Consider the following 17,284-nt stretch of genomic DNA (forward strand, 5'->3'; position numbering starts at 1 on the left):
GTTCTTGTTTGAATAAAGAATTGCAGTCAGAAGAGAGTGTTCAGATAAGGTCATATTTTTATTGAAATTTCTCAATCAAAGTTTGTCTTTGCAAACTGGGCTGTAGAAAGGGAAACGTCCCATAAAAATAGGCCATACATTTGTTTTGTCGAAAACAGAAATACATTTTTGACACTGCTATCTATGGAGCCCCCTTTTTTTTTGTCTTGTTCACTAGTGGGGAAAGTTACTTATCTTCTGTCCACAAGTTAGCCTATTATCTTGCAGATAATTAACTTGTGCACACAAGATAAAAAAATAGCCGATGATGACAGCCGGTTCCAACATGGAAGCTGTTAACGGCTTCAATTCCCCATCTATGCTCTCCTCAAAGCCACCAGGCTCATTTGACCTCGCTGACCATGGGTGATGCTGGTCTGCCACTGCTGCAATCAGTCAGTTAGTTTGTGTTTTTATGTGACTTTGGTGAATTCACACAATTCACAACAGTAGATTGCCTAGCCTCCATGTCGTACTCCTGCCTGCTTCTCCAAACTGTCGGGGTGTGTTGACTGACATTTAGTGTTTGTAATATACTGTCTACGGATAAGTACCCTATACAACCCCACTTCAAACAAATCTTAACTATCCCTTTAAGGCCACACTGAACTTGGGAGAACTAGTGCATCGTGGGTTTTTGCTGGATCATAAACAGTTTATCATTTCAATGAATAAGACAGAATGAAAACAAGCTGCGAAGAAAGCTTTCCCAGCAAAAGTTTGATCGAATATATTTTAGATAGGCCCACTGTGAGTGTGGAATCACAAGACTCTGTATTTTTGTCACAACTCAAATTGCTTTAAAACTCTGAGATATTTAAAAAAAAACAAAAAAAAAAAAACTTTTGAGATGCTAAGAACATCAGAACTGCAGCATGAGATGTGATCTCCATGCTGCCTTCCACCCAAACAGAACTTTACAATTCCAAACTCACAAAATCTTACAGGTTGATTATTCTTTAAAGTCCAATGGTTCACGTTAAGAAATACATCTCTGCAGATACTGCTGCTTCGTGTTTTACAGCACTTTACTTGTTGCAACACTTTTGGAGATAGTCATCTTCCTTAAATCTGCTCCACATGTCGGGGTCCCAGGCGTGAAACCAGCCGGTGAAGGTCACTGGCTCGACCCCCTGCTTAATGGTAGTGATGGGGACTTGACAACGGCCAGAGGGGTCAGAATCCAGATAGTCTTGGGCTGAAAAGAAAAAAAAAAGAAAAAAATATTGTGAACAAAGTCTTGTACGTAATTTCCCTTTATCTCTAACAGCTCTGTTTGTCTCACCAATCTTGGTTCCTCCTGCTTCCTCTGTCTTATTGGCATCTTTTCCAACCCAAATAAAGATCTGGTGGGAGACATGACCAAAAGAATTTAAGGATAAGGCAGCAATAAAAATGGCATCTACAAGAAGTGGAAGTGAAGGCAGCATACCTCATCCCAGATGTCAAGAATCATGACATCATCCGGTGCCAGATCAAGCTGTGTGAAATCACAAGGCACCTCTTCTGCCTAAAGATTGAAAACTACATGTTTACAAAGTCGCTCTTTAAAAAACAGTCACTTGGACGAAAACATATACCCATTTTCCACCAAAATTAGCATGCGTACACAGGTTTTTTAAATAAAGGGAAAACCCATTAGAAATAGGCAATAAACTTCTTTCCCACTGACGGTAGACCACAGCTGTGTACACGGCTCTGCAGCAACAACACGTTCTCACTCCGACCACTTCACATGTCGACATTTGGTCACGGACTTTCCACGTTGAGGTACGATGTTGTTGAAGTTCCAAGACACCTTGTCAAGTTCTGCCTGTTACATGAATTGTCATTTTTCGAAATACACATTTTCACAGGAAATGTACAGTTTGCATATAGTCTCTTTCAAAATAAAAGCACGCACAACACTGCAAATTAACGTTCTTTTCCCTTCAACAACAAACATGTGCTTATGTTTAGCCAACACACATATGTGGTTGGGTTCAGGAAAAAAGAACAGGGTTTGGCGAACACTGACCAACCACTGAAAGTCGATGGTTGTTGGACCCATCCACTACCCCTCCTACCTGCCCTAGTTGGACTTCCACCGTCTTAACTTTCATTGTTGCCTGGCTGCATTTCCCCCTGACGCCCCTGTGCGCTGTCAAACAATAACAGCGTCCGGCCACCTTTTATACTCTCTCTCAAACGGAATTTGGAATGATGCTCAAGTGCTGCTTGGAGACGAACGGTATTTTGTGGTGACCTGTCTTTGCATCACGTTGGCTGGTTCACCTGGGTGTTGTGTTTCCGTCGAAGCTGATCGCAGCTGGAGCTGATAGATACACAAGACTACTGCAGAGTCATCTGACCCACGTGTGAATGCCGATTGCAACCTTTATCGTTACATTAAAAAAAAACGGGTGTAAGTGGTGATTTTGTGCAGGAAGAGGGCTATAAATACTTACGATCAGGTTGCCAGTCTTGTTTGAACAGCCAAACAGTCGTGGAGGCTTTACAGTCTTCTGCAGAGTCTTGGAGGTCTGGTATTCCGCCTTTCCACCCAGTGCTTTCCAGAAATCAGCTGGCAGTGAGGAGAAAACCATAGATTTTCACAGGGAATGTTTTACACTGCTATTCAGCAGAGATCAAAGCTCCTTTTTCAGCACTCACCTGGCTCTTTAGTCTCCTCCACCTCTTTTGCTGTCTTGGTTTTTACAAGCACGCTGACAACATAGTTAGCTGCAGTCATCTCTTCCTGAGTTGCTCCCTTTCCCTTCCATATGTACACAGAATCATCCTTCTTCAGCACAAACACATCGTTAGTGTTCAGAGAGGAGGCTTTGGGCTTCACCTGGGTGAGTGAGACACAAAGATCGAGACAATGGTGTGAATCGTTCATTATAGAGCATCACATTCATGCACATCCAATGTAATAAATAAGGCTGACCTCAACAGCCCATGTGCTTTTGTTGGAGCTCTGGCGGATATGGAAGAGACGTGTGCTGTCGGGCTTGCACTCTTGCTCGTGGCGGCTTGTCCCACCCAGGTAAACGATCAAAGGGTTGTCCTTAAACATACTCACAAGATGAGGTGGTTCTTGACCCTGAGGGACACGAACCTGCCAAGACAAAGCAGTAGCTCAGCCTACATGTATAATGAGGACAGGGGTGATAAGACTCACCCTGTGCTTAAATGGCAGGAGTAAGTCATTAAAGGAGTATTTTGATATTCTGGGAAACATGTTTACTTGCTTTCTTGCTGAGAGTTAGATGAGAAGATCAATACCACTCTCATGTCTGTCTGCTCAATGTGAAGCTACAGCCAGCAGCCGATTAGCTCTGTTTAGCATATAAACTGGAAACTGGGGAAACAGCCAGGCTCTGTTCGACATGGGTGGATTATGAGACAATGGGCCCCTGGGCACAGAAAGGCCCCACCCCCTCACTCCCACATAAGACTGGAAACACACTTTGTGGTGATTTAGCCACAGCTTTTTTGTTGAAGCCATTTTCTGTACTTATTTTGTATCTCTTTGAGGTCTTTTGTGTCTCTTTTTGGTCTTTTGTATCTCTTTGAGGTCTTTCGTGTCTCTTTGAGGTCTTTTGTGTCCCTTTTTGGTCTTTTGTGTCTCTTTGAGGTCCTCATGTTTCTTTCTTGGGTCGTTCTGTGACTCTTTTTGGTTGTTTTGCCGCTTTTTGTACTTATTTCGTGTCTCTACAAGATCAGTTTGTGGGTTTTAGGTAATTTTGAGTTTTCTGAAATCATTTCATATCTCTTTTTGGCCCATTGTGTAGTTTAATTTAATCATAAAAATCATAAAATTTAATAATTTTATGTCTCTTTAAGATCATTTTGAATCTTCTTTGGTCATTTTCTGTCTCTTTGAGATCCTCTTGTATCTCTTTGAGGTCTTTTGTGTCTCTTTTTGGTCTTTTGTGTCTCTTTGAGGTCCTCATGTTTCTTTCTTGGGTCGTTTTGTGACTCTACAAGATCAATTTGTGGGTTTTAGGTAATTTTGAGTTTTCTGAAATCATTTCATATCTCTTTTTGGTTGTTTTGCCCCATTGTGTAGTTATTTTCTGTCTCTTTAAGATCATTTTGAATCTTCTTTGGTCATTTTCTGTCTCTTTGTAGTCGTTTTGTGTCTCTTTTTGGTCATTTTGTGTCTTTCTGTAGTCACTTTGGGTCTCTTTGAGATCCTCTTGTTTCTTTCTTGGGTTGTTTTGTGACTATATGTGGTTGTTTTGCTGCTTTTTGTGGTTATTTTGTGTCTCTATGAAGACAAATTTGTGGGTTTTAGGTAATTTTGAGTTTTCTTTAGTCATTTCATATCTCTTTGTGGTAGTTTTGCCCCTTTGTGTAGTTATTTTGTGTCTCTTTGGGGTGTTTTTGTTTCTTTTTTTGGCTATTTTTGACTCTTAATAGTTGTTTTGTCCCATTTGTGGGTAATGTGTCTCGTTGTAGTTGTTTTGTGTCTCTCTGTAGTCATTTTGTGTCTCTTTGTGGTTGTTTTGCATGTCTTTGTGGTCTTATTGTGTCTCTTTGTGGTCAGTACGTGTTACCTGTGCCTGTGCCTGGTAGACATGTTGTTTTGCCCCTTTTTGTAGTTATTTTGTGTCTCTTTGAGATCAGTGTCTCTTTTTTGTTGTTTTGCCCCACGTGTAGTTATTTTGTCTCTACTCGTAAGAGGTAACTTTATGGATGTTTTAGGTTTTTTTTTTGTTTGTTTGTTTTTAAATCTCTTTAAGGTCATTTTCTGTCTCTTTTTGGTCATTTTGCCCCTTTTGTATGTACTTTTGTGTCTCTTTGAGGTAATTTTATGTCTCCCTTTAAGATCATTTTCTGTCTCTTTATGGCCATTTTCTTTTTTTGGTCGTTTGGAGTCTCCCTTGAGTCATTTTGTGTCTCTCAGTGTTTGTTTTGCATCTTTTTTTGGTCTTTTTGTGTCTCTTCCTGGTCAGTGAGTGTTAATTTGATTGACATTTTACAGGTAAAGGCCAAGGGGGCCCTTTACACTTTGGGGCCCTGGGGCTGTGCCCAACAGGCATGTTCAGTAATCCAACAATGCTGTCCAAAGATAACAAGATCAACCTGCCGGCACCCCCTAAGCTCACTAATTAACACCAGATTAGCTATTTCCCTTTAAAGCACAGATATGAGACTTGTATTGATCTTATCATCATCTCTCACCAAGTAAGCGTACTTCGATTTCCAACTATTCCTATCAAGAAAAACCTGAGTGACATCATAGCTTGTTTTCACAGTAAATATCTTACCTGGGTAGCTTTTCCTCCCATGGAATCGTCCAGTTCGATGGTGAAAATGGCTGAAGCACCCAGTTCATCCTTAGAGCACTTCTGCCCTTGCCTGAAGACAGGAAAGCCAAAATGTATTCTTAACTCCATCCATTTTCTAACCGCTTATCCTCTTGAGGGTCGCGGGGGGGCTGGAGCTTATCCCAGCTGACATTGGGCGAGAGGCAGGGCACACCCATGACAGGTCACCAGACTATCACAGGGCTGACACATAAAGACAGACAACCATTCACACTCACATTCACACCTACGGACAATTTAGAGTCACCAATTAACCTGCATGTCTTTGGACTGTGGGAGGAAGCCGGAGTACCCGGAGAAAACCCATGCTGACGTGGGGAGAACATGCAAACTCCACACAGAAGGGCTCCCACACCCGGGATCGAACCAGGAACCGTCTTGCTGTGAGGCGACAGTGCTAACCACCAGACAACCGTGCCGTCTTTTTCTTAACTCATTCAAGCTAAATCAGTGTTTATATTCACAAAGAAGAGGTACACTGGTTCAATCAACTGTCAGTGAAGCTCCTGGATAACAAATTGATTTGAGGTGGACTCTAATACATATGTTATATAAAATAACTGTCAAGTCAATGACAAGCTTCTGCAGTTCAATGTGAATGGTGTAAAACAGAAAAAGGAATTTAAACTACTAAGGTAAAATATCAACTAAAATCATTGCACTGCATTATTATTTAATCTCGTGGCCCTGTCTTGCAGAGGGGCTGAGTCTCATAATCAAGTTGACCATTATTGTTTCAGTTAATATTGTACGCACATAGTGCATGTTCCCAAATAAAAGGGGTTCAGCAGAGGCTCAGCGACAATATTTCGCCCTGGGCCCCCTAACAGGTAAATCTGTCCATGCTGTGAAGGTTGCACTCACCAGGTGTAGATGATACACTTCTCTCTGCCTCCATCTTTGTAGGTATACTGCACAAGGTAACAGTCACCTCCAAAGAACTGTCCATGCGTGGATTCGTCCACAAGTATTTTGTCACCTCCTTCCACACGCCAAATCTACAGACAGCCACAATTGTCACACATACATGTTGATATCTGAGGAGATGAAAATACAACATGAGCTTTGTCAGGCTAGTGAAGAATACCTTTTTTTCCCCAGAGCCATCATCCACCATACGGTGCTGGGCAGCCATGCATTTGTTGCTGTGGAGTTTGGAGGCTTCGAAGGGAACCTGCTCCACCTTTGCGATTTTATTCCCGCTGTAGGCCTCACTTGGGCCAGTGGTCTCATCCTTGTCCAACCAGTTGAAGAAAAACTGTTTAAAAATGGAGGTCTCAGCCCCTGCTGCCATAATCTGGATCTGTTTGTGTCAGAAACAGAGGAGTGAGCATATTCATAAACAGAAAAACAAGCTAGAAAGAATGAAGCTCTGGTGTCAGACTTTCACTACATGGCCTCATTACCTTAGTATTTGGGTCGCAGTTGTTGTCTTTGATGAATTTGTTTGCCCTATTCAGTGCTTCTTTGCGCTCATCTGCATTTGCATCCTTACCTGCAGTTTGGGGAGTGCTACAGTGGTTAGAGACTACAAACTCTGGTCAAATTTACACATTTTCCCATTTGTGCTGACTAACAACTTGTTGCAATAAGCCAGCTGAGCACTGATAAACACAGGGTGTATGCAGCTAAGAAGAGGTTGCAGAAATGGATAGATGTCATGGTGTAATACCTTTCCAGACAAATAGGTTTTTGCCTCCTTTATTGTACAAGATGTAGCATTCATTTTGGGAGAGCATGTCTTGTTTGAAAGGGGTTTCCTTAGCCACCTCAGTTGTCTTCATGGAGCCAGCAGCATCAGAAATCTAGAAAGTAGAGAGATGATTATCATCATTATCATTATCATCTCAATCCTTTGGATACTGAGACATTTATCTACAGTAATTAATTTAAAACCTTAATATTTGCACATATTTACCAAATAGAGAGTTGCCGTCTTTTTGTTCTTTCTATCAGCAATTTCATCACACTAGAAAGTGGAGAGATGATCAACACATTTACATTTATCATCTGAATCCTTTAGATACTGTAACATTTGTCCACAGTAATTCATTAAATGCCTGCCTTTTTCTCATCCTCACACAATGGGAGATCAGGCTTGGGTCCAAGCACCTATAAATAAAGACATGCACACAAATTGCAACATTTCATTTACATCCTTCGGAGCAGCCAAAGCCAGCGGTGTCCTGAATAAAGCTGTTCACGTTTTAAAGTTAGAAAAAAGTTCACCTCAATGACAGCTTCTGGCTCACTGCCTTCTTCAATCATCTCAATGGTGGCACGCCCATGTCTCTCGTTGTCACGGATATCCTTGGCCACCTCAGTGGCTTTTAAGCGCTCAAAGAAATTGTTCTCACTGCCAGACCAGTGGTATATAACCTAGCATTTCACAGAGATGAGCAGCGAAAAAGATGAAAACAAAGTTACGGTGAAACATTACAACACCAGAGGCTTGAACTGTTAACATATTTGGGGTATCTAGTAGGGCTGCACGATACTGGAAAAAACTGACATTGCAATTGTTTTTATTTTGTTTTGTTTTTTGCAATATATATTGCGACATTAAAAAAATACAAGAATTTTCGTCAGATGAGTTAAAGTAAGAAAATTAAAAAATAGTGGCGGGGCTTTTACTCACCACAACTGCAGAGGCTAACAGCTTCATTTGAAACAGACTACATTATAAAAGGACCGTTATTTATTAATCCCTCTGTATCTTTTTATTTTTACTTTTTATCCGCTCCCATTGTCTTGATAAAGTTAATGCAAGGCGCCGTCATTTCAAACTTGACACTTCCTGAGAGTGTTTCAAATTAAAAGCCCCTTATAACCTCTGCTGAGAGAATCCCTCCATTTTCTAAATAGGCTTTTATTGTGAAACATTTGTAGGAACTTATTGTGGACTGTGGTGGCACTTTTTACGTTACTACAACAACATTTCTGGTGGCACATGAACAGACACAGTGACTCAAATAATAGTAAAAGTAATAAAAATAGGACAAGAATAACCCGATGACATCACACGTGTCGTGAAAGATGACTGGGGATAACTGGTGTGTACCATGGTGTAGTGTGTCATGTCTGTCGGCCAAGTCACGGCACGATTTTAGGACTCCACTATCGTGTAATGTGACATAGTGACTTTTAGAACGGGCAGAAAAATCGCGTAGTGTGAACCAGACATAAATCCTCCTTTACCGTTTCTCCCTCTTGCATGTCGCTCATTTTCAGTGTGTGACTGCAGCGTGTGCGTGAAAGGGGGAGGGGCTGCTGTTGTCAGAGAGGGAGAGACAGAGAGAGAGAGGCGAGCGGAGCGGAGCAAGGAGCTTTCTTCAGAGCTGCTTTTCTGAAGCAAAACAAATGTTTACATGTTCTAATAAAAAGAGAAAACATTGCATGTCCTGCAATGTGACTATCGCACATGTGCACATCGCAATGTCGATGTTCAAATGGTATATCGTGCAGCCCTTGTATCTAGTCCCTCTTCTGGGTCACCTTTCCCAAATCAATGATGAAGCAGTCTCCTTTATTGAAGCTTGACCAGGCAAGAGGCACCTCACTGGCTCTGATTATCCGACGACCTTTAACGTGCAGTACACGTTTGATGTTTACATCATTGGTCACCACTTGCTGGAAGCCTGAGGCTACTCCACCTTCCTTTAAAATGAATAAAGTCAAGGAGAAAAAAGCATTAGAACTATTAGCTATAGCGATTTATTGATCAACTATAACCCTTGACATCCCCACGTCAAACTCTTAAAATGTCTAGATTCTGGCTAATTGATAGATTAGTATTTCAGCTCCTACTATTATTTTCCACTGGCCTACTTCATCTCATAACATCTGCAGCAGCACTCTGGTGTTTTGGTACCAGAGAGCATGTTTCTGCTCGCCTTGTTTGCCAGTTCAAACTCCCCATGGAAACCATCAGTGTAAAACCTGAGGGAGCAACCAACCACAGCTCCAAACGTTTCCCAAAATAGCACTGTGACGAGTTCTTCTTCCCTTATGAATATACAACATTCAAACAACCCCTTTAGCCCGAGTCATTACATTGTTGTCTTTTACTTTTGATGTCTGGTATAAAGCAATGAATTTATCTCTCTTGAAGAATGAGGTTGCAACTTTTTTAAATCAATCTTAAAATATGTTTTAAAGTATATACATGAAAACAACATGTGTGCATATATCATGTTTTACCATGTATCTGACGCCGGACTTGAAGTATTTCAAAAAGATCAGTGACTCTTCATTTTGATACTCAGTGTGCTGTGTTGGTAATCCATTCAGTTGGTCATCCATCTGGATCATAAAGATGGCAGCAGCCCCTCTCTCATCCTGGGAAGTGTTCTTACCTTTGGTGTAACAGATAACAGCAAAAAGAAAAACAGCAATGAATGACTGTAAAATGAAAGAGAATCTAGACAGACAAATTCATTGAAAAGCCAGAGTTTGTTTTCAGGTGTCAGCAGAGAATCTAAGTCCAATACCAAACCACGTGTGAACGTTGTAGGAAAAATCCGTGGTGGTGTTGAGCACTATGTAAGAATCTCCGTAGTAGAAGCTTCCATAGAGTTCCACAGGGATGGGTGCCAATTCCATATTCTCTATCCGCCACACCTGCAGGCCGGGCTTCTTCCCTGCAGTCTCGAACTCCTTGTGTGATGCCATAGTGCTCAGGGCCTGAGGGGAGACACGCCTTCAAAAAAAAAGTAACATATCGGACAAAACACAAGAGCTGATAGGCTGTAACAGCTTCACACAGGGCTGCAAAGATAAATCAATTTCTCTACTGACAGAAAATTAACTGGAATTTTTAAGTTCTTTTTCAATCATAAATGTCAAAGAATCTCTAGTTTCAGCTCCTCGAATGTGAGGATTTGCTGCTTTTCTCTTTTTGTCCAGACAAAACAAGCAATTTGATGTTTGTTTCAATAAATGAATGAATTTTGGTATTTTTTGATATTGTACAGACCAAATGATAGATCTTTGCCGCCCTAGTTTCATACAGATTTCTGCCGATGGCACTCTTGAAGTCAGGCAACAGTTCTTGTCATAGTTGGATTCAACTGAAGAAAATCATGACATGAGATGGCCTTGATGTTCTCAGGAAAACGAAAGGTGCACATCACAAAGCATTCGAAAGTTCTCCAAAACAATAACACAGTTTCATCAGTGGTATATTATGTTGCTTTATTCCAGTTCCATTTAAAGTCCCCTTCATCCCATGGCAAAAGGAACATCCTGCATTTACCCTGCAGCATTTGTTACTTAACCTGTAATACAGGGACCATTTAATTAAACAATAGCAGTGTGTCATATGCAGGGGTGGAAAATCACCTGTGTCCTCTGCACTTACTGCCAAACTGCAATGTTAATGTTGGTGTGGTATTTTTTGGGCAGGAAAAGCCACTCCCCACAGCCAAAGACAAACACCATGTATCTTAGACTTCAGCTTACAGTATGTGATTATTGCCCAGTGTTCAGAGGCTGATTTTCGACAGAGAATATATATAAAACGCACCTGGCGCACTGCTAATATCACATGTAAGATATAAAAAAATGTAAAAATGCATCTGTGGAAAGCATTAACTATTTTGCAGAATCATGCAAAAAGTTCACATTAAAGTTTAGATTTTTTGAAGTGGGGTTATATGGGTTTTTTTCCCTGTATATTACATACAGTAAGATGTCAGTCGGCACGCCCCCAGTTTGAAGAAGCAGGCTGGATTCGGACAGGGAAGCTAAGCAATGGAGGAAAATGAAGCCATTATATCGCTCTCTTCAAAGCCAGATTCCATTGAGAAAAACAGTGATTTAACATCACTGAACACAGGAGCTGCTGCTCTACCGCTGACTCAAACACTTATTTTGTTTGTGTTATCGCGAGACTTTGGCGTTTAAAAGAGTTAGTTCAGATTCACCAAAGTCTCACACCAACACAAACTAACTAACTGGCTAAAATATGTCTTGCTGCTACCTCCGTCCACAGCAGTGCATTGACTAGTTCTGTGTCGTCTGCAGCCTACTTCTCCACACTGAAGGTGTGTCGACTGACATCTACTGTATATGATACACTGACGACAGATACAACCCCACTTCAAACAATCCAAACTATCCCTTTAAAATAAGTGTCTTGCCAGGACTTGTTGCTATAAATAATTAAGACAAATTCCTTGAAAGTTAAAATGAGCAATTGGTGTACAGTTTCAGATATGCAATCTAACTAGCTACAGAGAGTTTTTATTGGATTCTATAGCATTTTGCAAAAACAATAACCTAATAACAATAACAATATCTTATTACCTGGTGAGGACAGAAGGTAGTTGCTGAGTGTGAAGAAGCTGACACTGCTGCACTGCTGCTCTTCCAGGGTTCCACCCAGTTTGTCTGCGCTCAGCTCTGCTATTTATTCTGCAGAGACATCCGTGTTGTGAAGGAGAGGTGTGTCCAGTCACACCCCAACCCATCCCAGTCTGCAACACGGCTGCACAAATGGTGGCAGTAGACTAACCTTCAAGGCAGCTTTCCTTTTAACATTTGTTTTAAATAAAATCCATCCATTAACACTGTGCATGCATTGTACAGCTTCATTTTTATATCATTTTGGAGTATTTTTTATGATTTGCAAAAGGAAAATGATTTCAGATCCTTTCACCAGCATTCCATTTTTATCATGCAACTCACAGGTGGAAAAAAAAGTCACATCATTTGCAATTTGTGGGGTGGTTTCTAAGCTCAGCAGTGTAGGTAGAACAGCTGTTACGGGGGAAGTGAACTTAAATATTAAGAAAACTAAACCTGACTTGCCATCGAGGACATTAGAATTTTGTGACAGCCGTACAGCAGTTCGCTGTCTTGCAGAAAGACAGAGAAATGCATGCAGACTAACCTGTCTGTCGGCAGTCAGATAACTTAACTGAGTATAAAGACTGAAAACAAGGAGTAACAGCCAACCTGGCTTCGTCCAAAATCAACAAAATGTAACTGCAGGCACAGCAGGAAGTAAAACTGCAGAATTATTTGGAGCAACAAGGACAGATATCTTTATTATTATGAGAATGTATTTCAAAGCAAGACAAAGTGAAGACTGCTTCTACCAAAAAAGAACACACCAACATGCATCAAAGCATAAAAACTGAACCTTATACAGGCTGATGAGTCATCGCTTTCTGCAGCCCTGCACTTGGTCTCTAACTGCAAGAACTCTTGCACATGTACTTTGATACACACTCCTCTTGTTTGGTTGGCATTACATTGCTGTTGTTTTAGCAAGTGTTTGGTGCAATTGTCTGCCAGCTGCTGGAGTTTGTGACCAAACTGACTCCCGTGTGGCAGCTTGACAGAAAGCGAAGGCACAAATCTCTCCTGTGAGCTCCGGCAGTCGCCTCAGGTTAGGGCTGGGTCCATCACTCCTACTGTCATAGCTGCATCAGCACATTCCGCCTCGCTGTGTAGGGCACACACAGCTCAAACAGTCACTGCCTGGGACATACCAACAGGCCTACACAAGACTAAATACATACACAATCGTGCACACACACACACACACACACACACACACACACACACAAATCCTAACAGAGGTTGAGCACAAAGGCTGCCAACTACAAGCTACTTGCTCTAACTTGAGCAGGACGCAAACACATTTCATATTGCATAACTGTTAAGGATGTTCATTGCTATCATAACCAGCAGGGATGCAGAATTTCAAAGACATATGAAGCCCTCAGCAGTAAATCTCTGGAACACTCATGAAAACCATATGGCCCAATCACAAGTCTGATAACTGGGTTATCCCTCTGATTGAACAGGGGGATATGTGCTGGTACATGAATTACTGATTCAAAACTGCCTGCAGATGCTTCTCATGAGTTTTAATTTCCTGCAGCAGCACTTGTTCCAAAGCTCATGAAAAAGATCCTCTGCAGCCTTCAAAGGGATTTGACCTATCACGACCCGTCATGATCGCTGCAAATTTATGAGTCAGCTTAATTAAGAGTTAGACAGACTTAAACCTTCTGGATATCATTAAAGGAAAAGTAAGACATTTTGTGCAATAGACTAATTTGCTCTCTCGTCAAGAGATGGACGAGAACATTAGTATCACTCTTTTAACGTACAGATGTCAGAATGGTGTCAATCTTCTCAACTGTAAGACAGCGATAATATTACTATCACTTTAAAGAAAGATGTTTTCTCTAAAACCTTTGTAGGTGAGAAACTGCCGCCCTGTTGCAAGAAGAAAAGGTTCACATTGAACGTTTTTGCAAACCACGGGCACATTAGATTTGAACGCTTCATACGTATCATATCAATGTTTTTTAAGTGATGTAATATATGAGCTGTTGGGAGGTAGAGGGGGTGGTGGATGGTGCAACATCTATGCAAAATGGCTGCCAAGCTGCGGACCAACGTTTGAGACCAACAAACAACAAAACCTGTTGTTTTTTAGCGACCAGTGGCCATGTTTCCAGCAGCTTTTGTGCTGCCAAACATGTTTTTTTCTAGCGACTTGTCACTGTGCCATTGAACATAGCTGTTTTTCAGCAACCCATTGCCCTTTTTTAGCAGCTTTTGTGTCATTGAACATGGGTGTTTTTAGCGCCCCATAACCACTTTTCAAGTTGCTTTTGTCCTGCTAGACGTGGGTGTTTTTTAGCAAACTGTTGCCACTTTTCCAGTGACTTTTGTGCCATTGAACATAGTAGTTTGTTAGTAACCTTTTGCCACTTTTTGAGCGGCTTTTGTGTTGCCAAATGTGGGTATTTTTTAGCAACCTGTTGCCACTTTTCCAGTGTTTTTTGCCACCAAATGTGTTTTTTTTTTCCGTGACCCGTGACCCGTCACCCTTTTTTAGCGGCTTTTGTGCCATTGAACATGGTTGTTTTTTAACGTACCATTACTGTTTTGCAGTGACTTTTGTGCCGTTGAACATGGGTGTTTTTTAACGCACCATTACTGTTTTGCAGTGACTTTTGTGCCGTTGAACATGGGTGTTTTTTAACGTACCATAAGTATTTTGCAGTGACTTTTGTGCCATTGAACATGGGTGTTTTTTAATGTACCATAAGTATTTTGCAGTGACTTTTGTGCCGTTGAACATGGGTGTTTTTTAACGCACCATTACTGTTTTGCAGTGACTTTTGTGCCGTTGAACATGGGTGATTTTTAGCAACCCATAACAGTGTTTTTAGCAGCTTTTGTGCCATTAGTGGGTGTCTCTTATCTACCTCTTACCACTTTTGCAGTGACTTATGTGCCATTTAACATGGTTAGTTGAAGCCAAAACATGGTCTTTTTCTGACCATAACAGAGTGTTTTTTTGTGCCTTAACGTCATCACAGTTGACGTCAACATCAACAGTTTTTTTTAGACATGTAGTGGTCTAAGAGGAAAATGCTTTCTGGGCCAGAGGGGATTTTTTTCGCTGCAACACCTGAGTGGCCAGAGGGAAACATTTGCTGCAAGGGTGAACAGCTTTCCTGGGGTCTGGAGCTAACAGCTAACAGAGGTTGTAGTTACATTATACTCAAGGTTTGTTCGGTCAAAATAAGTATTGTGTGATGGGAAATCATAATGTTCTCGTGATGTGTTCAAATGTTATCTTGTAAAATTTTGTTTTTTTGGGAGAAAATTGAATTAATACAGTTATTTGCAGAAGAAATTTGTTGATGAATTATGATATTTTATAAATTGTAAAAAGGCTTTTGACATTTGGGAAAGAAGGTTGTTTCATACATTTGTATTATTTATTATTTAATTTTTGCTAAGTCAAAGGTAGTGTAATGAACGCCTGAACGACTTTAAAACAGTTTTTGTAAGTGGAAATAAATACATTTAATACAAAATGAAATAATAATAACTAATGAAATAATAACTAACTTTAAAAAAGACCTTCACTATCACTGCATCCCTAATTTTCACCCCATCACAGTGGAGATGGGTGGTGGCTCCAGTATCAGAACCTCAATACCAGCATCTGTTTCCAAAAACTACGCCCCTGCTTCTCTGAATAAACCTCACCAACAACAGTTTTCAATTGAAATACTTGTACTGTAGCAATTGTTCTTAGGATCTTTATATTTTTCCAAATGCAGTGATAACGAGGCCGTGATCACCACATCCGTTGTTATGATGCCTGTTTCTATTTTGGTTTTAGTGGATGTTGTAAGACTGTCACAACGAGGACATCTGCCAAAGCTCTGGTAGACAATATGTTTTTCTCTTTGCACATAAAGTAAACTCAGCACCAGCTCACACAAACAATTCAACCCTTTTATTATTAAATCTACTGGAGTCGTGCCGCCAGTGTTGCATAATCCCACCGTTGGTTCATTATGTAACACATGCAAACACATTACATGATAACATGCCATCTGAAAAGTGGTGTGAGGAGGATGTTGCTGAGTTCATAATGCATGTGGTTAATGTGTAGGTGGTGCCACTGTAAGTCAGCCGGACTAACCTGTTTTCTCCCCCTGTGTATTATAGTTTGATGGCAGCCGTTAATTAAACTGTGCAGCCAAACAAAGCTAAAAGTTAAAGGTGGAGAACACTCCATACAAAGCAGGAAATCAGCCTGATAAATTACTTTGCAGATACGTTTTGACAACTTATTTCACAATAAAAACAAAAAAGACGTCAAAGTGCAGCTGAGAAAATACAGCAAAGCTTACCAAATAATACATATATGACTATAAATAGGAAATAAACTGAAGTGATGTCTAAAGCAGTATGTGCTCCTATGAAGGTGGAGAGTAAGAATTGTTTTGTGAGAAGTTTCCTCTGCAGGGTTGTTTGCTGTGATCCGCTACATCTGTTGCAGAAACCACCTCTGCACAGTTTGACGCAGTGCTCAACAAATTATATAATCATGCATTACATAATTAAGTTCTATTTTAAAGATGAAACAAGAAATATGGATTACGGGCCTCATGCAGCAACATTCCCTTAAAGTTCACTCAGATTTTTTCTTAATTTTCTGGTATGGGAAAATAAAAGAGAAGTCAATTCCAGATGCACCAAAAGTTCCAACTCTGGCATTGCTGAGACAAAAAAATGATTTGCTTTGACCTCCAAACAAAAAAAAAATTAGTTGAATCAACTTAGTATTTAGGCAAGTTGTGACGATAGTGGTCAAACAATTTCATATAAGATATTCAGACATATTTACTTTACTTTCATCCAACTCAAAACTTTATTTTGGTTTAAACTTAGTTGTCAACTTTCAATTTTTTAACGCTGAAAAACATCTTAATTTTAAGTATTATTCTGGTTCAATTTTAAAGAATTAAGGTAACAGTGTGCATGTATCTTTTTATGTTGAGTAAATCCTATGAGTCTTTTATAATCTGACAAACTTAATTTGTTGAGTAAAACCAACATGATATGCTTTGACCTCCAAAAGTTTAACCAACTTAAAGGGGAACTAATGTTTTTTTCAACCTGGGCCCTATTTTCTGATCTACTTTTGTCTAAATGAGTGATAGGATGTTCAATATGTGACATTTCTCCAGTACGAAGCTAGGGCTGACCTGCCTGCAGCCTGTGAGCGTGCGCTATATCAAATAATAGGGCACTCAGACAGCGTCAAACAACGTCAAAATACGTCCACTAAAAGTGCATTTTTTCACACAGATAGGATCGGATTGTTAGTATAATTATCCGACAACATAAAAGTGAAATGAAAGTCTGGCTCTGAAATCTCACGTCTCGCGAGATTTGAGTTGTTTCAGGAAGTTACCGCTGGAGTGACCTTACAAACACGAGGAGTTACACTGTTTGGAGTAGTCATGGCTGAATTTTTACCCGATTTTGACCAACTGGATCTGGATGGACCGTATTTATTTGAACACGAAGTACACGGACGTACACGGATGCAGAGCTCATTGAAATTGAAGAGCGGATGAGGAGAGAGGGAGCAG

General features: G+C 40.5%; 1 protein-coding gene across 2 annotated transcripts; it reads right to left on the reverse strand.

Moving 5' to 3' along the window:
* Positions 1–34: 34 nt before the first annotated feature.
* Positions 35–11,769, reverse strand: scinla (scinderin like a). Of its 2 annotated transcripts, none has more exons than XM_050055165.1 (18): positions 11,664–11,769; positions 9,848–10,040; positions 9,558–9,712; positions 8,853–9,014; positions 7,587–7,736; positions 7,422–7,469; positions 7,276–7,326; positions 7,030–7,162; positions 6,764–6,852; positions 6,445–6,660; positions 6,222–6,355; positions 5,298–5,388; positions 2,969–3,139; positions 2,692–2,872; positions 2,487–2,602; positions 1,472–1,549; positions 1,325–1,385; positions 35–1,237 (listed from the first exon to the last, which is right to left on the reverse strand). In XM_050055165.1, the coding sequence occupies exons 2-18, from the start codon at positions 10,026–10,028 to the stop codon at positions 1,068–1,070; spliced, it is 2,187 nt and encodes a 728-aa protein (XP_049911122.1). In that variant the 5' UTR covers positions 10,029–10,040; positions 11,664–11,769; the 3' UTR covers positions 35–1,067. The 2 variants fall into 2 exon arrangements, with proteins under 2 accessions (XP_049911122.1, XP_049911121.1); XM_050055164.1 differs by having other exon boundaries at positions 9,848–10,056; positions 11,664–11,751.
* Positions 11,770–17,284: the final 5,515 nt, after the last annotated feature.

Source organism: Epinephelus moara, chromosome 10 (assembly GCF_006386435.1).
Source record: "Epinephelus moara isolate mb chromosome 10, YSFRI_EMoa_1.0, whole genome shotgun sequence".
Lineage (NCBI taxonomy): Eukaryota > Metazoa > Chordata > Actinopteri > Perciformes > Serranidae > Epinephelus > Epinephelus moara.

Excerpts from the sequence above, each read along its gene's own strand:
- scinla (XM_050055165.1), bottom strand. The coding sequence starts at position 10,028 with ATGGCATCACACAAGGAGTTCGAGACTGCAGGGAAGAAGCCCGGCCTG. Across the intron at positions 1,386-1,471 it reads TTCTTGACATCTGGGATGAG|ATCTTTATTTGGGTTGGAAA; the intron begins GTATGCTGCCTT and ends GTCTCCCACCAG. Across the intron at positions 1,238-1,324 it reads AGCAGGAGGAACCAAGATTG|CCCAAGACTATCTGGATTCT; the intron begins GTGAGACAAACA and ends TTTTCTTTTCAG.